At 40.2% G+C, this 22,549-nt stretch overlaps 1 protein-coding gene across 11 annotated transcripts in view; it reads right to left on the bottom strand.

The window, feature by feature from the left end:
• The window catches only part of LOC134226839 (GRAM domain-containing protein 2B-like), a 95,960-nt gene that overhangs the window by 4,810 nt on the left and 68,601 nt on the right, over window positions 1–22,549 (bottom strand). For all 11 annotated transcript variants that reach the window (XM_062707861.1, XM_062707865.1, XM_062707863.1 and 8 more), the window contains 5 exons: window positions 17,473–17,684; window positions 3,680–3,783; window positions 3,122–3,497; window positions 939–1,288; window positions 748–867 (listed from right to left, as the gene is read on the bottom strand). In XM_062707861.1, coding sequence (XP_062563845.1) covers window positions 748–867; window positions 939–1,288; window positions 3,122–3,497; window positions 3,680–3,783; window positions 17,473–17,684 — 1,162 coding nt within the window. The remainder of the gene's footprint in view (window positions 1–747; window positions 868–938; window positions 1,289–3,121; window positions 3,498–3,679; window positions 3,784–17,472; window positions 17,685–22,549) is intronic.

Here is a 22,549-nt window from a genome sequence, read left to right as displayed (position 1 = left end):
TTACCTTGCCATACTCTACCAAAATAAAATTTTATCATCAAATCGAGTGATAATAAAGTAGAACCAAATTATTCCTCCTACAAAGGCATAATCTCCACATTAAAATGTACACGATGCTCAAAAACGGCCCTGACCCATCTTACCCCGTGACCCATCTTGCCCCGCCTAACCCTAGAGTTTTGTCTGCTCGTTCACCTTCGCGTTTTGTTGCAGCAATCTCGTCCACGATGCATTCTTCTCCTATTCACTGTTTCCACAAACGTGACCTTTAAGTGGTCTTGTTGTGTAGAGGTTATCACGCCTATCTAGAGAGTAGGAGGTTGAGAGTTCGAGCCCCCCAAGACACGTGGATTCTTTTTGAAAATTTCATACCAATTTGTCCATTTTGAAATATGTTCTGTGCTATGCGCTGTCAAGATATTTAACAAAAAATAATGTTCGTACGGTCGAGTTGCCGAATAATATGCAATTAATTGTAGTATAGAATTGACTTTCAGTCAAACTATTCTTTTCTTTTAATATGTATCTAGCTTTCTAACAAATTATTTACCCCTGTATTGCTGAATGGATACAAAATATAATTGGTACCACGTGTTGCTCAATGCAATAGATGATTTGAATAAAACATGAGAAGCAAACATTTGCAAGTTTGCCACTCACTGATCGTCTGTATCAGGAATATTAAGGAAATTGTTCTCATGTTTGTACGGACGCCCAGTAAAACAATAATTCAGAAAATTTACATACCTTCGCAATTTGCTCCAAATTAGAATTGAGAACTATTTGAGCCTCCTCCGTGCTTCTGTCCTGCATTTGCTTCTGCCACTTGAGAACCTCCGCGTACACATCCATATTATCGTCGTCGCCCTGAAATAGAGAGTACAATTTTACTCGTACTGGCTATCTGATTTGAATGAAGCGCCATAAATCACACTAACCCATCGGAAGTTGTTGAAGTTGGATATCCGCGACTGCAGGTAATGTATTTTGTACATGAGAAAACAAGAAAACAGTGCTAACACTATCGCTAAAATTATTCCTACGTGTATAACACCAAAATCGGAGGGAAAGATTTGTTGTAGCCTAATTCTAAGTCTTGTTAGAATGCTGTTGTTAGCGTTGCTAGTACTATTATTATTACTACTTTGATAGGGGTTATCACTAAAGCTGGGTTTCTCTCTAAGAGTGGCGTTGCCGGGTGACGTCTTCAAAACTGCAGCGGAAGCCATCAGCGCCACTGGCGCTTTGATAATAATCTCCTTCTGGACTGACTTAAGATTTTTGGAAACTGTAAAGAAAGGGAAAGAATTTTATGTTTAATAATAATTACAATTACTCAGTAAAGACTTTATATATGGTCACAATATGGTCAAGCCTCCTCATATTCTCGTTTGCAATGGCGGGGTGCTAATAAGCAACACAATGAACCTAGAATTATGAATTAGCAATCGTTCGTTGCTTTTTTGTTTAAATTGATGCCAAAAGAGTTTTTTATCTTGTGAGGCGGAAATGCGAGTCTTTTGATCAAGGCGACGATGGATCGGGAGATGTGCGTAGTTCGAGTATCAGGGGCATTCCCGAATCCCTTCAAAACGCGCAGAGTGTTACGACAAGGTGATGGTCTTTCGTGCCTGCTATTCAACATCGCTTTGGAGGGAGTAACACGAAGAACAGGGATTGATACGAGAGGTACGATTTTCACGAAGAACGTTCAGTTATTTTATTTCGCCGACGACTTTGATATTACGGCTCTTAACTTTGAGATGGTGGAAAAAACCTACATCAGACTGAAAAGAAGAGCGGATCGGACTACCGTGGACCCCCGATAATTTGAATGGTACCTCATTCAAATTAACGGGGTTCATTTTTAAATTGAACTTCTGAAAACAGTCATATTGAAAATATATTGAAAACGGTCATATTACCGGGGGTCCACGGTAGTTATCAATACGCCGAATACGAAGTACATGATAGGAAGAGGCTCTCGAGAGGACAATGTTAGTCATCCACCACGAGTTTGTATCGTGGTTGAAGAATTCGTGTACTTGGGCTCACTTGTGACCACCGATAACGATTCCAGCACAGAAATTTGGAGACGCATCGTGGCTGGAAATCATACGTTCTTTGTACTTCGCAAGAATTCGCCGTCGATTTGGACTTCGCAAGACGATCGAATAGAGTTCGCCGCCATACCAAACTGACTATCTACAAAACGCCTATTAGACCTGTAGTTCTCTACGGACACGAGTTTAGGTCTCGATGCTCAATGCGCGGACCAACGCGCACTTGGAGTTTTCGAAAGGAAAATACCATCTATGGTGGGGTGCAGATGGCGAACGGAACGTGGAGGAGCCGAATGAACCACGAGTTGCATCAGCTGTTGAGAGAACCATCCACAGTTTACAACGCGAAAGTCCGACTGCGGTGGGCCGGGCACGTAGCCAGAATGTCTGACAGTAATCCGGTGAAAATGGTTCTCGTCAACGATCCGACGGGAACAAGAAAGCGCAGAGAGATTAGAGGCCCAAAAGTTGAATTATTTTGAATATAAAACCATGTGTTGATAAGAAACCTATTTCTTATGCTCCATATAAATAAAAAAAATGATTTGTATGGGGAAAATCTTGCATGGGGGAGGGGGGTGAAAAACCCAGAAAAAAATGCTTACGTAATTAGTGTATGGCCCCTTAGCAAAAAGATGCGACGAGATTGGTGCTGTATTTCTCTGTTTTGCGATGAGATGAAAATATATGTTCAGTAAAATGGAAAACGGAACATCTCCCCTGTTATGCAGAGCGTTTAAGAAAATACGGATTTTACTAAATTTCAACCTGATATGGATGTTTATATAGCGGGAAATGATTTCTTTTTCCATTTTATAGTCACAGATTAACCTCTTCTTACTGAAAGAAATAAATCTACTAACATGGAAGATGGTTTATGACATACAATGAATATAAAAATACAAATAAAATACGGTGGAATGACTTCGTCACTCTGTTAACTCAGAATTAATTAACATACGCTGTTATAAAAACAAAATAATGCACAATCACGTTGGCTAAACCTTTTCTAAATGGGGTCGTTATGGGGTGCTATGCATCAAAATACAAATACTCACCATCCAGAGACCGCTTAATGCCATCAATCACCGTGACCTTATCGTTAGTAGAATCACCCGAATCAACTACGTCAGACTTTTTATCTTTCACTTGGGAAGAACTTTCGTTACCACTAATTGAGCAGCTGCTGTCATCCTCGACCGAGCACTCGGACACCTCGACGTCCGGTGGCGCCTTCTGGGCGATCGGTTCCTCGATCTCCGGCGGCGCAACCGGACGCCACACGCTGCACATCAACCGGTAGGCGGCTTCGCGGCTCATAAAGCTACCGAACACGTGCCGATCGTCGCACGTTGTGACACCGACCGCATTCGGGAACATTTTGGCTGTCTTCTCCTTGGAGATTTTTATCACTGACACCGTGGGAATTAAGAGCTGTAAAATTGGTGTTGGTGGAAACGTAAATTTATTATTTTACAGTAGTGTAATTTATAATAAAAGAAATATCCATTAATGACGTCACGCCATCATTTTTGGTCACCCACTTCATTTAAAATCATCACCTGCCTTAAAAGCGTGACGTAATTTTGGATGTTTCCTAATGGAAGGCATCGTACCTTTGTTACATAACCAAACACATTGGAGTAGAATGCAAAATAATTTTGAGTAACATAGAGATGGCCTTGGAGAAGAATATCGCTAATCAATGCACATGAGAAATCTGCAAAATAAAAGGAAAAGAAATAAAATCGTAGTTAATAATCCAATTCAATTTTTTTCAGGATTTATGACAGTGGCAGGTATTTTTTTAATAACGATGTTCAATTCCGTAATACAGACTGTAAGTGATTATTAAATGAAATGTTGCAAAAACAATTTTCTTAGGCCCTCGTCCAGCAACTCTTATCCCTACCTTCCCGTGCCGGCTGGGATACGAGCAACATTTGGAAAGATCTGGTAACCAATCCCGGCGGGAAATATGGTCGAATGATGACAGAGAAGAGGGAGTTTGTTCCTCTAGCATTAAAAAGCTGTAGAAAATTAGCTAGTTGACCGATCTTTTTCAAACTTTCAGACAATAAAATATAACCCATTAGTTAGCTTTTGGTATTTTTATTTCATACTAATTGATTTATTCTCTGCTTAGTTCTCGAGTTATGCAGAAATTTCTGTTTAATTTGTATGGGACCCCCCTTTCCAAAGGAGGGAAAGGTCTCGAACCATCTTAAGAACCTTCCTCGGCCCCAAAAACCTCTGCATACAAATTTTCACGCCAATCAGTTCAGTAGTCTCGGAGTCTATAAGGTTCAGACAGAAATTCATTTTTATGTATATAGATTTTGGGCTTCGTACTACTCAAGAAAAACATTTGAATAGTGACACATAGCTAGATCCGGCCATGATATCGTAAGGCCTACATGTTGCTTCAACAGAGTGAGCAGATGCTTCTGTAGACACTTATTCAAATAGATCTCTCCATTTACAGTCCCGGTAACCATGAACGGCGCACTCCGTTTGCCACATGAGCAGGTCGCTGATGTATATTGTAAATACATTCAGATTAAACTTAATTAACAGTGTATGATTCAGCAGCAGTCAGCGCTGCGCGCAACACTGCTGCTGTCTTCATTATTTGAATAAACTAGAGCTGAGCTCTCTTATGTTTTTTGGCACTCGACCTGTATGTTCACATCGCGTTATTATTTACTCCGTAAAAGAACCCCCACAACAGTGTACAATTTCCAAGTATTTAATAGTGGCGACGAGGAAAATAATAAATTCGGCGCTAAAAAAGAAGCAGTGCAATTCGTTCCGGATCCACCTTATACATAATCGGTTTAGCATCCACCTGCCGGCAGAAAAAAAGTGCTAATTAGTGTTGATTAGTTGTGGCTTTTTCATTGGTGGCGAGTAGATTTGCCTACCAAAACGCCATTTGCTTTTTCGACAAAAGAACAAATATCTAACATTAGTGCTGTCCAATGAGCAGCTCGAAGTTGTTCCTGTCACGCTCATGCCCGTTTGTTGACAAAAAAGAACGAGCAGGACGGGAACAACTTCGAGCTACTTCGAGCTGCTCATCGGACAGCATTATTTATTCTAAATTTAATATTTTTTACTGGGAAGTTGTGCTAAGTTGAAAGGATTATTTATTGCAATCTATTAACAGTGCTTCATTTCTATTTTTCTTTTGAGTGAAACGCGCTACGGATGGTGCAAGAAGCTGCTTAGCTGCTGTGGCTATTGTTTCGCCCGTCGGGAGGTTTGGTTGCTGCTTTGTGCTTTCCATTGGCATCGAGGTAAGCGTAGCGGACCAAAAGGGTGAGTGAAAACATTTTTTGGTTTGTGCCAAGATTATAGTGAATGAAATTAATTGAGAAAAGTGATTTAATGTGGTTTTGATGATGTGTAATTACAGTAGACGTTCGATAACTGCAAGTCATTTAACTGCAATACTTTTTAACTGCAATTCGATAGTTGCAACAGTTTTGCAGTTATCGGACCGCTAAACTTCAAACTGATGTCAAAATCAATGACAGCTGCATTGTGCTGCACATTTAGATGCACTTTTATTGCATCTGACGTCGATTGACAACCGTTTGACGTCTAGAATGCGTTGCAGTTATCGAACGGCATTCGTTAACTGAAAAGTAAACATTTTGCAGTTATCGAACGGCTACTGTACTGGGTATTTTGATTCATTGGTGATTTTAACTTCCTCTATTGCCATAGAATAGGCGTAAAACCAAAGCTAATAACAAAAAAAATAAATTTGCGCAAATGCAGTGGCGTGTTAAATGTTAAATTTTGCGTAATTTGTTGTTGATGATTTTACTTTTCGCTTGCTAAAGAAAAGTTGCGCAATCGAACAAAACAAATAATAGTGATTTGGCGCGGTTAAAATTGTTATTCCTTTGAATCCTAGTGAGTGAACAATACTACTTTTTGGCTTTGATTGTTTCAACAAAAGGTATAGAACACAATAATAAAACAATATCTTAATTATTTTGATTGTTTGTCAGTAAAAGTAATTTATTGTATTGAACCATTTCATTGTTTGCAATTTTCGTTGTAAAATAGCTTTGTGTGAAAATATATTGTGTGTTTTGGTTTTTAGGACGAATATGTCCTACGTGTTAGCTCCTCATATTGAGCCCTACCGTAAGGGTCGATCATTTGCTTCTTGGATTAAACGTATGTCATGCCATTTCCGACTGAACAAAGTGAAAGAAAATGAGAAAAAATACCAGATGTTACTTTTGGGAGGTGATTTTTTGTTCAAAATGGCAGACAAACTATTTCCTACAGATGAATTGTTGGAAGAAGTTTCCTATGAAGTGTTAGTTCAAAAGCTTAGGGAGAGACTTGACAAAAATGATTCAGTTTTACTCCATAGATACAATTTCAGTAGGATGGCGCAACAACCTGGCGAAACAGCCAGTGATTTTATAATTTCGCTAAAACTTCTTGCGGAACATTGTGAGTTTGGGGACCAAAAGGATAACCTCATAATTGACAGTTTTTCTGCTGGTCTTCTAGATAGCTCACTTAAATATCGCCTTTTGACTGAAGATAATCATAACTTAACATTAGAACAAGCAGAAAGGATTGTCGCTGCATGGGAAATGGCGAATTCTCATACACATTTTTTAACAAATAATGATGTTGACTATATGGCTTCAATAAATAACAAATATCCATTTCATTATGAAACAATGGAGGATCATCGAAATAGCTCACAAATTGGTATCCATTCTCTGCAGTCTAGGAATCGGTGCTCTGCTACATCTTATCGACGGAGCAAAAAGGATGATTACCAAAGGACAATGGATCAGCGTGTCTGTGATTACTGCGGAGAGCGTGGACACGTTCGGAGAAGGTGCTACAAACTCGAGCGAGAGAGGGACGACGAAGTCAAACATGTCGACATCCAAAAATCCAATACCAGTGAGATTCCGGATCCCTTGTCTGAACGGCTGGAGATGGACTATGACTCGGATAACAATACGGCAAATAATTTTGAGTTGGAGTGTATGCATATTCCTAACACCAATAGTTCTAGTAAATCCTGTCTACTGGAAGATTCCATGAAAGACAATTTGATGCCGAAGGAGTCTCGCTTGGTAACAGCGACGAATCTCAATTTACTTACTTCTGAATTCAATCTGCCTTCGTGTAAAAGTTCAAATGAATTGATTGTGATGAATGGTTCCAGGGTAAAATTTTTTGACAAAGTTGATGTTACGGTTGAATTGAATGGGAGAAAAATCAATTTAAATATGTTAGTGCTTGATTGTTATTACCAGTTTATGCTTCTGCTGGGTAAAACGTGGTTGGATGATTTTTTTCCAACTGGAGAAATATTTTTGGTAATTCAATGCCATTAATCAACACGCAAAAAAAGCGTTCCCGAATTCGTGAACCAGCAAAAATACACCGTGATTTAATTCATGGATTCGGGAACACCAGTCACGTTTTCCAGAACGTTCCAGAAAACGTGACTGTGTTCCCGAATCCATGACTGTTGTTCCTGAAAAAATACACCGTGAACTCGTTAGTTCACGAATTCATGAACGCTTTTTTTTCGTGAACATTTTCGAAAAACAAATTGGAGCACTTAATGCAGTAAATCAGATTAATTTTGTTGATGTATTTGTCAAATATTTGAGTAAAACTGTGTGTAGTGCTGATAATGAAGAAGAAAATAATTTTCCAAATACTTGCTATAAGGATTGTGACATTCCCTACAGTTGGAGGGAGAACATTTTTAAATTGTCGGTGTTAGATTTCAAAATTCAGTGTAGACTTTTGTTGGAAAATAATTTGGCGAAATTTTTCTCGCGAATGGCTCCAAATATATCAGTTCCCACAGAATTCGTTAAATATTGCAATAGTGAAATAGCTCAGTTATGGGCCAAATCTTTGGTCAATGCCAGAGAAAACAAGAATAACAATATGCCCGAAATGATCTTTCCTGTTTGGATTAGAAGAACTGATTATGTAAGAATTTTTAAAAATCGACAAATTTTTTAACTTTTTGACGGGCGTTTAATATTCCAAGACTAGTTTATTTGTGGACGCAGTAGCGCCCATGGCAAGTGTTTTTCTTTCAATCAAAATTTTCAACGTCTGTTGTCTGTGATTTTTTTCATGCTGTGTCTGGTTGTCTAAGGTTGCCACTGGTTTTGTTTTCTTCATCTGATTATAGTAAAAAAGTATTAAAATGTCAAATATTTTAATTTTTTTGAAAATTTCCCCGCGTGCTGCGTCTGGTTGGCTAGTCACCGGACAGACAAACACGGCTATTATATTCCAAGATAAAGCGAATATATCGCAGTTTACTCAAGAATTTTTAAAACTTTTACGTGGCAACCATGTTGGTGTCATTTTGTTAAAAAGAAAAATAAAACACGCGGTTGGAAGAAACACAAATTTTGTTGCTGCTTGTGACGTCTTGGCAAGTATGACAATCAATCCAAAAAAACTACATCATTATGAAAATATTGAAACGTAAACCTGCTGCAAATATTTTGGCAGTGATTAATTTCTTCAAAAGGGTGAAGGTGAAGTGGTCTAACATTAATAACTGGTTAGCGGTTTTGGCAATGTTAATTGAGATTATTGGTAGTTTTGGATTACCATGCGTCAAAGTGGCTGACAATATTTTATTCAAAAGCTGCAAACCGAGCTTTGAAAAACAGATAATTGTATGTTCATCTTACGCTAAATTGACATTGAAGGACAGTTTTCCTTCAGAAAAAGCATATGATCCCATAATATATATTGTGTTAATCAGTTTGATTAACTTAATTAGACGTATGCGTGGCATACCGAATGTAACTAAACGACTTGTGGTGTCATCATTTCTAAAACGAATACCTCTATATTTTGTACAGAACATGGTTGGAAACAAAACGATAACTATCGCCTATCTGAATTTCAATCATTTATTTAGTTAACATCTAGACAGATAACACTGAATCAACAATTTGACGCCACAATACACGGTTCGAGGCCGCATCTCTCCATCCTCGGATACGCCCCACGCTCGCCAAGTCGTTCTGCACCTGGTCTGCCCATCTCGCTCGCTGCGCTCCACGCCGTCTCGTACCTGCCGGATCGGAAGCGAACACCATCTTTGCAGGGTTGCTGTCCGGCATTCTTGCAACATGTCCTGCCCATCGTACCCTTCCGGCTTTAGCTACCTTCTGGATACTGGGTTCGCCGTAGAGTTGGGCGAGCTCATGGTTCAGTCTTCGCCGCCACACACCGTCTTCTTGCACACCGCCAAAGATGGTCCTAAGCACCCGTCTCTCGAATACTCCGAGTGCTTGCAAGTCCTCCTCGAGCATTGTCCATGTTTCATGTCCGTAGAGGACAACCGGTCTTATAAGCGTCTTGTACATGACACATTTGGTGCGGTGGCGAATCTTTTTCGACCGCAGTTTCTTCTGGAGCCCGTAGTAGGCCCGACTTCCACTGATGATGCGCCTTCGTATTTCACGCCTATCTGAAACAAGCCAGTATTGCTATGGATGGACGTAGATCATCAGCTCTATCAAGACCTGAGATGAATTGGGTTCGCATCAGGACTTGTCGGCTGCTACTAACTGTCATTAGAGCCCAGTATGGTCGGGCGGACCTGGCTGTCGAACTGCCCAAGACTAGAAGGACGTTTCGAAATATGTTTGATTCTGATAACTGTCGATCTATGTCGATCATCCCTTCAGATTCCGATGCTGTCGATGTTACTTTAAACAAGACCCCAATCATGGAGGACCTGAATCTGAATGATGTCTGGCGAATACCGGATCGGAGAAAATACAAATGAAATTTGTTATCAGAACCGGTAGAGCTAGTTGGCCTACCGAGGTAATCGAAGGAATTATGAATGTATGCTTGAATGTATGATGTATGTTTGAACTTCTCTAAGGGGGAAGAACTGATGTATATCTCTTATATATAAAAATGAAATGGTCTGTGTTCGTATCCGCATAACTCGAAAACGGCTGGATGGATTTTTTTCATTTCTTCAGCAGAAATATTCGTTATAGTTTCCGACGGGTTTATATGATATTTCCTAATAGGAAAATCACGAGTAAGGTTGAGTAAATCGTGAAAAACTAAAATTAGGATTTGTATGAAAATTTTGCATGGGCAGATAACAACGCGCATTTTCGCCTACTATGCAGGACAACGTCTGCCGGGTCAACTAGTTGTAAATACATTCAGATTAAACTTAATTAACAGTGTTTGATGGGGCCCTCCTTAACCGTGTGGTAAGACGCGCGGCTACAAAGCAAGACCATGCTGAGGGTGGCTGGGTTCGATTCCCGGTGCCGGTCTAGACAATTTTCGGATTGGAAATTGTCTCGACTTCTCTGGGCATAAAAGTATCATCGTGTTAGCCTCATGATATACGAATGCAAAAATGGTAACTTGGCTTAGAAACCTCGCAGTTATTAACTGTGGAACTGCCTCGGGCTGAAAGTCTCCTTAATAAAGACACACAAAAAAAACTGTGGAAGTGTTTAATGAACACTAAGCTGCGAGGCGGCTCTGTCCCAGTGTGGGGATGTAATGCCAATAAGAAGAAGAAGAAGAAGAACAGTGTATGATTCAGCAGCAGTCAGCGCTGCGTGCAACACTGCTGCTGTCTTCATTATTTGAATAAACCAGAGCTGAGCTCTCTTTTGTTTTTGGCACTCGACCTGAACACATCGCGTTATTATTTACTCCGTAAAAGAACCCCCACAACAGTATACAATTTCCAAGTATTTAATAGTCGCTAGCCAAATCATGTAGATATATCTTGGCAAACTTTTAAAGTTTCAGTTTTCTTTCTTACTTGGTGTTATCTGTTTTAGATGTAAACTAAATAAATTAATGAATGAACTGTTATGCGAATGTCGCTAAAACTTATGACTATTGACCAAATGTCGGCATTACTGCTCCTAGACTTCATCTCATAGCTCCGATATTCATCCCATGAAAAACGAAGCAATGTAAAAGAATTTAATTTGTTTCTTATTTTTTGTGTGTTTTTAACTGGGAGCACGCATGTCCAAGTTAACCATATGGTATCCTAAAAGAGGACTTGTCCTCCTTTTGCTCTAAATATGTCCTCCTGTTTCATAAGATAATTGCATAGTTGTCCATTTCTGAAGAAATTTTTGTCTACTAAAAAAACTGCAACAAAGATCCATTCGCAAATTAAACGTAGAGTTGCACACGGACGGCGTGAAATGATAGCCTTACGGTGCAACTTTGTTGAACGAGAATAAAAACAAAGTATTTGAAATACTGCGCCATATCGTACGGTGCGCGGAACTGTACGAAGAAATCGGATAATCCGATGACTACAAAAAAAATATTGACTACGCGGTTTCTATAAAAAAAATATTTTGGCGTTTTTTATTAGCACAGTTTATGTGCAATGCCATGAATAGGTAAACCGGCTCAGAAATATAATCATCGATAACAATGGATTGATCGAAATCAACATACATACATACTAAATCCATCAATGACTCTCAAATTTGAAACGAACGCTTTCTTGGAGACTCTCCAGTGGAGAGTGACAATGCCATTTTGGAAGTGATTACAACTGGATGAGTTTGCTGAAAATTTGAATTCATATTCGGCACATTCTGACCACTTCGATCGACTGAGTCTAGAAAACCGATTAGATTCTATACCACCTGCGGCTCACATCAGTTGATCTAAACGGATTGAATACATTCAAACTACAAGCTTTATCACTTGATAATGAGTATCTTGATAGTAAGGTTGATCATATCGTACATCAAGACACTGTTGAACTGACTTAAAAGACATTGTATTTCCAATTTTGATAGATATTCTCTCCCATTATCTCATTCTCAATCATATAGGAGAGGTGTTCCGTTTCCATCTCACTGAACATACCTATATTCATCTAATCGCAAAACAAAGAAATACAGCATCAATCTCGTCGCTTCTTTTTGCTAACAAGCGTGCTCACTGCTCAAAAAAAAATCACAAAAATAATAAACAAATCAAAAATAATAAACAAATCAAATTCCTTTTCGTTGCTTTGTTTTCGATGGGATGAATATGGGAGCTATGGGATGAAGTGCCGAACCGTTCCCCTAGATTGATCTGTACGATGTCATTATTGTCTTTATTGTAAGGTTTCCCATCTCGAGCTCGTTCAGTATCCACTAGGTTGCGAAGGCCGACGGAGGTCCTTTGTAGCTTAGTTGGTTAAAGCACCAGTCTAGCGTACTGTAGGGTCATGGGTTCGAGTCCCATCGAAGGAAAAGTGGTTACCTCTAATGCATTTTCCAAACAATATCTTCCACATAACGTACCACGGTGTGCCTGTGACGGTTATTAACGAAAAAAACGAACAGTGGGTAATGTCTGTGACATAACCGCTAAGTGGACGTAGGACTTGACTTGACCATGCCTTTAAGATACATAATATGTCCAAATTTCTCACATCAACTATTTTGGATAAATAATCGGCGTTGCATACCACTCCTTGGCAAAATCTTATCATCAAACCGACACAGAAATCAAATCTACCTCGAACAAGAATCATCAAAAAAAAATTCAGGAAGTATCTGTCCGGTCACGAAATATTAGCCTCGACAGTGGCAACCTTCCCACTGAAGGACTGCCTGAAATAAACCACAAGTTGGCTCAGCAGGGGATGTAGACTGTATCTCAGTCCTTCCACTAAAGAGCCTTCTAATCCGTGCGATAGCGACTGAAGGAGAACATTATTTTTAACTATTAGGCTTTGGTCCGATTCGTGAATTAAAATCAAATTAAACTTAAAAGTGACAGTTCGGAAATTATGAAATCCCCCGCTCATAAGAATGGCTGGTGCTACCCAGCAAGACCAACAAAACATCTATCAAAAACGATTCAACATCTGTCAAAAGTAATCTTGCTCTGCGAGTAGGGTTATTTGAAAATTATTGAACTGTCATTTTTAAGTTTAATTTGATTTTAATTCGCGAATCGGACCAAAGCCTTAGAGCCTTGAAAAGGCTGTTTGCTTCGGCTAAGTGCAAAAAGTAAGAAAACGATCTTTTCAAATAACCGCGAATTTCTAGTGATGGTATAAAAAAGACTGAATGCTCTGCGAGCGAATGCACTTTTCTTTTATACCTTATTTTGAATCTTCTCTGCTTCCCAATTGGTGGCCCGAATAAAAAAGTCCAATAGAATTACAATAGAAATTGTTGTAACAATACGATAAATTTAATTGTAATTACAATAAACTCTATTGTTGCTTACAATAGAATAACAATTAAGAATATTGTTTTCCACCACAAATCCTATTGTAAATGGCTGTTTTACAATAGAAAATAGGGGTTGTTAGTTACCGTAACAATAAAAAAATCGTTTTTTTCTCGAACAAATTTTTGCTATTACAATAGAATTTATTGTAATTCTATTGTCAACATTTTTCTGTCAATAGATTGTATTGTTCGTTTATTGGAACAACAATAAGGCAATTTAATTGGTATAATAGAAGAACAATAGAATTGATTGTTCATCAATAAAATGTATTGTAATTTTATGATATTTTAATGTAATTCTATTGTATTTTCTATTCGAGGGGCCAATCAGCCAGTGTCTTGTATCCCGCTTCTTTGTCAGCCAAAGCGTCATCATCATCAACGCAATCGAGAAGGGCTTCTTCTTTTTTACGCTTGTTGCTCGCTGCTGGCGTCTATTTCCTAACGGGACTTTTCGCTAGATACAGGCCAATAAGCCGGGCAAGCGAGCTTAGAATTGGAGTTCAGGTGGGAAGTACGTGTTCTTTTCTGAGACAACATTGTAGTAGTAGAAGGAAGGAAACACCCGGACATGGGATTTCGGGTGATAAGATTTAGAATTGGTAACATGGGACGATTATTCAGTCACGTTCGCTTTGTGTGCGGTCAGTATCAAACAATGTTTATCTACATATTTTTTTATCAATTCCAAAAAATCCAACATTTGATGAAAAATCGATTGATAGTTTATTAATGTTTGAACTGTTATCGGTGTTTTTTTATCCGAATAAGATTATGTGAGAGATTTGGACATCTTATGAATCTTTAAAGGCATGGTTAAGCGAAGTCCTTCGTCCACTTCGCGGTTAAATCAGAAAAATTATCCACTGTTAGTTTTGACGCTATTTATGAAAATCATGCATAAAATGTTATTTCTAGAATATTGGATTTGGCACCAAAGTACTGTAGGGTGGATTGCTGCTGTACTGGCTAGGTTTAGGCTGATGATGGTGGCTTCGATGGTGTCGAGCCGAAAAAGCGGTCGGTACAGACTTCATTCCCTGCTAAAAGGTGTGAGTGCTGTTCAATCGATGATGCGGTTGCTTCGCTTGTCCCGGTCAGAATGAAAGGAAAAAATCGCGTTGCGCTATTTTATGGCTTCTCGGCAGACCCAGCGGCTGCTCATTGGCTGGTGTCTGCACCACTGAGAACGTGGTAATGGAATGATGCAAGAATTATGCGGTACCCATATTTATAGGTTCCCTTGATCTCAATGTTTTTCATTGAAAACAGTTTCATGCCTACTGAAACAAGTTTTTCGGGTCTTATCAAGCATGGACATGAAAGGCATACTTGAAATCTGTCGATTGAGGGGCTTACCGCAGAAATTCGTCCACTGAGACGAACGCTATTAACGTTTAAAATCTTTCAACACAGCGTAACGCGGTCGATTTGAATATTTCGAAATGACACCCGGTATAGAAAAGACAGACGTAGTCCTACGTCAAAATGTCCATCCATTCTGAACTCGCCTTTCGAAAGATATAATATCCATGCATCTGCTATGAAAATTTCAAAATATTTAATCTAGGGAATCGAAAGTTATAGCAGTTACAAATTTAATGAATTTTGCGTTCGCAACCATATATACCGTGAATTTCATCCTGATTACATCCAAATAAATTATCATCAAATATGCAATTCGCAACCTCAACCAACTATAACCTAAAATCTTTTCTTTGAATAACAGAAAACAAATAAGTAACATAGGATGTTAGAGATAATATTTTTCTAATATCAATGACAAAATAGACAATACAACCACAATACAGTATTCAAATTACCGAATTATTACACTTCGATCTTCTAATCATACCAAAGTGTGAATATTGTCTATGACAAACACACTTTGTATGATGATTCTGCTTTTATTAAATATGATAATAGTTGGTAACATAGAATACCGCACTGAAACAATTTTGTCTTTCATGGGTACTGGGTAGTTAGTAAGACTAGTAACCAACATTTAAACAACAATGTACATCATTTGTTGTCAGTTATCATCATCCAATTCTATTCAAGCAGTGGTACGAAAACGAGCTCCATTTGGAAAAAAATGGGAAAGGCTAGATCGCACGAGGAAAACCGCCTTTTCCGAGAACGGTAGACGGAAAAAGCATATATGCCCCACTTCGGAACGTCTCAACAATTTACCTGACTTGTTGAACTACGATGCATTTACTTCATAAATTAATGCATTTACTACATAAATTAACTGACACATGGAATACTAGTATCCGACTTAGAACTAGAAGAGAAAAACCATCGCATTTCCATAAAGCCAGGTAAGAAAATGAGAGATTTTAAAAGACTGAAACTATTTAAGAAATATTTCACTGTCATGAGACGGACGAGTTTACTACAATTCCATTTAATTCCACCAAATCGTATTACTTTTACATATACGTATTTCGACCTCAACTGTAAGGTCGTCTTCAGTGTCTCGTACTTGACTCGACTCATGTCTGTTGACTTGTAAGGTCGTCTTCAGTGTCTCGTCTTGACTCGAGTCAAGTACGAGACGACCTTACACACTTAATTTTTTAACCGGGATCTCAGCAAAATGGTCAATTTTTACCGAGATTCGCATAGCTGTGCCCCAGCAAACATGTTTTTTGCCGAGATTTCTGTCAAAAGTGCTGAAAATCACCAAATGATTCGCCAAAAATCTGCTAACAAACATCATTTTTGACGGAATATCAGCTTTTTATTGTTGGCGTACCCATGAAAGACAAAATTGTTTCAGCGCGGTATTCTATGTTGCCAACTATTATCATATTTAATAAAAGCAGAATCATCATACAGAGTGTAGTTACTTGTTTGTTATAGACAATATTCACGCTTTGGTATGATTAGGAGATTGAAGTGCAATAATTCTGTAATTTGAATACTGCATTGTGGTTGTATTGTCTATTTAGTCATTGATATTAGAACAATATTATCTCTAACATCCTATGTTATTTATTTGTTTTCTATTGATCAAAGAATAGATTTTAGGTTATAGTTGGTTGAGGTTGCAAATTGAATATTTGATGATAATTTATTTGGATGTAATCAGGAGGAATTTACGGTATATAGTGAAATATCGAACGCAAAAATCTGTAACTGCTATAACTTTCGATTCCCTAGATAAAATATTTTGAAATTTTCATAGCAGACGCCTGGATATTATATCTTTCGAAAGGCGAGTTCAGAATGGATGGACATTTTTGACGTAGGCTGCGAAGTTCGGTTATGGGCACCCTTATTTTGTTGATAAATCATTTAATATCGTTTTAGTTGTCCTCTAACTTATTTCAAATGACGTTTTTATGCAGTTTTTAGTTTATTTAGACATAATTGATTGAAGTAATGAGTTTAATTCATATTTTTGTTCTTTGGGAATGTCTAGTTATTATATCCACACTTTTTGGAACAAATCGTTGACTGATTTGCTTGCAACAAGTTGCATTCGACGGGGAATCCTGTCCTATTGTTTCCCATTAAAAAATTTGGATAATGGGATCACCATTTATGGCCGAAACATTAATTTTTGTAATGAACGAGAAAGGCACTATTACTCTACTAGGGTGATAAATCAGGATTTTTTGACTGTGAGTTATATCAATTAAACGTAAATCAATGAAAAATTGAAACCCATTTACCTAAAGTACTATTTTAGATTTTTCTTATGTGATTTTTTTCAATATCCTCCCTAATGCACCGATGGAGGCATCATCACTGCTAGCTGGATTGATCTGTTTTTTTATGTGCCTTCTGACTATTAGAATGAATAAATTATTCTTTTTCCTTAAATCTGGGTGGTTTCTATTCATGTTTTTTTTTTATTTTTAGGTGAGTTTTCAAGGGTGCCCACAACCGAACCACAAAATTGAAATGTCCAAAAATATCAAATTTGCAAAATTGCCAATATACGATGTGATTCTGTCTTTATGGTTATTTACCCCAGTAAATTATTCTACATAAAAATCTGGTTTGGAGTGAAATGATAGCCTTTCGGTACATCTTACTAGTACGCGAAAGGCAAAAAATAGGAAACAAGTAAAAATCGATGTCGCGTTCTAAATTTTACTCACAATTCAAAACCTTTTCATCCTCGACCTGCGTGAAATGGCGGGAGAACTTTTTCTGTCGCGAGCTGCTGAATTCTTTTTTCTTTTTCTCCTTCTCTGGCTTCTCGGACTTTTCGATGGCATCATGTTTGGCGAACGATTTTGACGGATGCGGGCTGGAGCTCCTTATGGTTGGCGATACTGACAGTGGAGAGGACGTTAGAGATTTCAAAGATCTGGAAAAAGAAAGACCGGAGAAAAGAAACTTTAGTCAATAATCAGTCGAAAGAAAAAAAAGAAGGATGATAGTCCCGCAATTATAGAAAAATGAACTTCCTTACAATTATCGATATTGCATTTCATTTCATTCGATTCAATTACAATGCCAGCAAGGTCAAGTCTATTCGCAATTGCAGTGCAAGCCGGTGGTTGATGTCATTTTCTCACGCCTATAAGTCGTAGCTCGGTTACATGCAGCCAGGGCTATAAATTGATTCAGCAAAGAAAGCAGCAGTATAATAAGAAATTCAAATGATTTCAGAAGTGCAAAGGAGGTTGAAATTATTTCTACGTTAACCGAGGTTTTCGTTTGAAAGCGTCCATCGATACGATCGTTATCGTGGGACACGTGCTACGGTGAAATTGTTTATTTTCTCACGTGCTGACACTAATTGAAAATAATTGCATTAACACTCTTCATTAGCGTGTCGCTAGAAATCATCAATGACTGATGCGTATATGTATGTACATCACATGATTACAACCTTTGTAGTGTTTTGATTTCCATTCATTACTACGATTGGCTGTCATGTGTACAATAGCGTCAAACATTGATAGGTGCTTCATGGCTTATCAAAAAGTACACCTCTATAATTTAATAGTGGTTGCACGTACAACCGGGATACTATAGCTTGACATAACAAACGAACAGAATCGATTTTAGATAGAAGTGTGTCTCTTAACCGAAAAACGGACGAGCATGGTGGTCTAGTGGCTACCGCTTCTGTCTTATAAGCAGGAGGTCGTGGGTTCAATTCCAGGCTCGTTCCTTTCCTACTTTGTATTTCTAATTAAGTTCTTTCTGTGTTTCACGTTCTACCAAAACGATTCCTACTGCTATAACCTATCCCACACTAACAACTCCAAATCCTCCCGCGACACCTATGAGAGGTCGTAGAGTTCTCTGCATCATTAGACTTATGCTGCAGACTATTCAACGAAGTGTGTTGTTTTTTTACTTTAATGTTAGCAAATTAGTTAGCAAATTAGGATTAAGTAATACAATCAGTCTGTGCAATTTATAAGTTGAAGACGATGTACAATAAATAAATAAATAAATCTTTCTTAAGTAGTGGTCCAACTAACCATCCTCCCCCTTTCTTAGCATTTGCAAGGACGTGGTCAGGACAGATCTCGACTATTGGAAGGAGTGCATTGCTTCCATCTAAGAGATAATGATTAGTCCCAAATCAATATCTGTGGCAGGGATTGAACTTATCATTTCATTATCATTTAGTATTCAGCCAATAACTCATTCCAGGGGCGGAATTCCGAAAAGTGTTGTATGGCAGACTTCTAGCGCTATTTCCCCTTTACAACTTTGTCTACGAGTACATTGCTCTATAGAGCTTGCTGACGTTTAATCATCTTTCTCTTGCACGCGCACAGAGTGGATAGGATTTGTTTTCATCGGGAAACGCTTCCGAAGCGTTTCCCGATGAAAACAAATCCTATCCTCCCCGTGCGATTGAAAGAGAAGGTGAGTAAACGTCAGCAAGCTCTATGTCTTATATTTACAGCGTGAACAAAATCGTGAAAAAAATCGAAAACAAAACCCAAAAAAGTATTGCACGCGTGAACCGGCCTGAAAAATTCACCCGATGATCGTTCAAAGTCTATGCCCAGGGTGTCGAGAAAGTTTCCAACCCGAAAACATCCTAGACCGGATCGAGAATCAAACTCGCCGTCTCCGGATTGGCAATCCTTCGCCATTGCTCGCAAGGCTATTGGAGACCCCACAGATTACGAATGACATAAGAGGTTAAACGGCCCGATACAATCGACAACAACCTAGGCGACAAATAAAGGATCCCGATTGGAAGCTTGGAACGCGGAACTGCAAGTCGCTAGGTTTCGCAGGTTGCGACAGGACTGCTGGGGAGGGTCCTTGTATGAACAATTCCTCTAGGTGGACTGTATTCGGTCGTCAATTTCCCAACAAGATTATTCACCTCGTTTTCCAGATGTGAACCAGCCAAGCGCTGAAAGCCTCTTTAATAAAGAAGAAAAAAAAAGGTTATTCACATTAAAATAGCCATGGCTAGACCCGTAGATTCCTATAGGAAAAATGATAGATCTCTGCCCTGACGATATTTTTTTTTTGGAATGGGAGAACTACCATAGGTGTAGCACTGGGTGGGCAATGTTACTCTGGAACAACGACAATCTACGATGAACTACACATCCCCGCAGTTTCGAAGTCGTAGGGCTGATGAACGTTGTGTAAGCAACGAGATTAGTAGATGTGGAACGTTTTTCAACAAAGCCGTGCTGCATCTACGAAATGTAGTCGATACAGTTGTGCTTCAGAAATTCCAGAACGACAAGTTCAAACAATTTGGAAGTGGAGCATAATGACGCAATTCCCCGATATTTTTTTATATTAGATTAATGTGACCAGCAAGCGACCTGCGAAGCGCGGGACGCCTATCTTGAATGCGTCACTGGCTTAAAAAGGGATCCTCCAAAAATGCATTTCGCATAGATTTTGGCTCTGGAAAAACTGGAAAAATATTTGTAAAGCTGTATGAATTGTAATAAATTTGTAAAACGAAGTTGAAAAATGCAGCGTCCCGCAAAACGCGGGACGTCTGGTCACATTATATTAGATGTTTTACCTTTCTTATGCACTGGGAAGACGAGAGACTTCTTCCAGGTTTTAGGAAAACATCCAGAATACATGGAGCGATTAAAAATTATTGATAACGGCGACATGAGTGAGTTACAACATAGCAGGAATACCATCAGGGCCCGGATTAGTGGAGTTGTTAAGCCGAACGCAGGCAACTTTGATTGTGTTTATGGAGATGTGTGGATGTGGGCCGACACTAGCACGGTGAGGTACGTTTGTAGTTGCATTCAATACTTGATGAGGGCTTGAGGACCCCTCCCCATGGCCACTGCGAGTTAGACCGGGACCATCGTCCCTAACCCCTAATCCCAAGGCGTCAAGCGACCCGTGCCGAGGGGATGCATGGCCAGGGAGTGAAATAATAAGCTAGGCCTTTAACGGAGCCTGTGGGGTACCTTGGCACCCTCCACAGTAATTGTCCCTTACCGCGTCATGCTGGGCTCTGGCGTGGTGGACCTCTTTTCCCGAGCAACTCGTGGGACCAAAATGGAAAACTAAGTCAATTCTTCAATTAGTGGTAGTAGTGTAGGCGACAACCCCTTCGCAAGAGGTGGGTTGTTCAGGTCTCCGCCTAGGAGGCCAGAAGCAATAGTCGGCAGCTCAGTGCGCAGCGCCAGCGTGGGTCACTTAACCATCATCTCGGCTAAAAAACGCCGGTAGACATTTATTGACGGCCCATGGCTTGTGGAGGCGATGAACCGCAAACGCGATGGGCTTTCGGCCTTTCGAGGTGGCGACGGAACAGCTGGACGCCATCATCGACTTTGCGTCATCGAAGCATAATATCAGTAAGGACCTCAAGAGGAGCTTGCTGAAACTTCGAAAGTCAATGTTGGACGCCAAGCTTGAGAGGGCGGCGGTCGGGACGGCCAAGTGTAGACCCGTGAAATCCGTGGAGTCGAGATCTACCCAGACTGAGGCCCAAGGATTCGCGGACTCGGGCAAGGTCGAATCGACCGAAGGCGTGCCAGCGAAGACGGTGGTACCAAAGTCTACCCAGAAGAGGCTCAAGTATTTGCGGGTACGTCGGGGGTGACAGACACAAAAACAGGGGAGACAGTCTCCAGGGAATGAGCTCCCTGGGGGCCATTCCAAAACGCGGAGGGTTACTACCCCGAACAAGGGTAGTGGGGCTGGGAAGCTGAACCCCGGCCAGATACCACCAAAACCGGGGGAGGAAGGACCTGGAAAGGTCCGTCCACCCAAGAAAGACAGTGGTAAGGGGTTACGGCAGGCTGAGAGCTCTCAGCCGCACCAGACCAGGGAAATAGAGGGGGATGACGCCTCCTGGACCCTGGTCAAGAACAAGAGGATACCGAAGACGTCAAGGGCCGAAAAGAAGGCCCAGGCGAATGAGGGTAGCAAGAAGTCTAGGGTAGGCGCCAATCGCTCCAGGACGATGCCCTAGTCATCACGGCGGACGAGGCTAAGTACTCGGACGTCTTGAAGGCGATGAGGAGTGACGTTAAGCACGATGAACTCGGCGCCGACGTACGTCGAATAAGACGTACCCGGATTGGCGAGATGATCCTCGAACTGAAGCGGGGCGTCTCGCAAAAGGGCGCCGCCTACAAGAAGTTAGCGAAGGAAGTCCTAGGCGAGACGGTCAAGGTGAGGGCACTCACGACGGAGGTGAATCTAAGGGTTAAAGACCTGGACGAGATCACCGAAGTCGAAGAGCTCTTCACGGCACTGCGGCGACAGTGTGAAGTGGAGACGCCCACCGCAGTCGTTCGGTTACGGAAAGGTCCGGCAGGGACGCAGGTAGCATTAGTTCGGCTATCTGCAGCGGACGCCTCCAAGGTAGTCAAGTTAGGGAGCGTCAAGGTGGGATGGTCGGTATGCCCTGTGGGCATATACGAGCAACCCGAAGTTTGCTTCAAGTGCCTGGAACCGGGGCACAAGCAATGGGACTGCAAAGGCTCTGACAGAAGCAATCTCTGCCGACGCTGCGGATTGGAGGGACATAAGGCACAATGCTGCACGAACCCTCCCAATTGTTTGATTTGTTCCAGCAAAGCTGTGAACAGCAAGCACCCCATGGGGGGTTCGATGTGCCCGGCGTTTAAGCGTGCTGCAAAATCACAGTGCAGGTAACGCAGCTGGCTTGCTCGGCCTCGCCCGAGTGTTTGGTGTGCGCAGGTTTAGAGGAAACGGCAAAACACGTGTTGTTCGTATGCTCACGTTTTC

Source organism: Armigeres subalbatus, chromosome 3 (genome assembly GCF_024139115.2).
Source record: "Armigeres subalbatus isolate Guangzhou_Male chromosome 3, GZ_Asu_2, whole genome shotgun sequence".
Taxonomy (NCBI): domain Eukaryota; kingdom Metazoa; phylum Arthropoda; class Insecta; order Diptera; family Culicidae; genus Armigeres; species Armigeres subalbatus.
The sequence above is the reverse complement of the archived record's forward strand: the minus strand, read 5'-3'. Positions and strand labels throughout refer to the sequence as shown.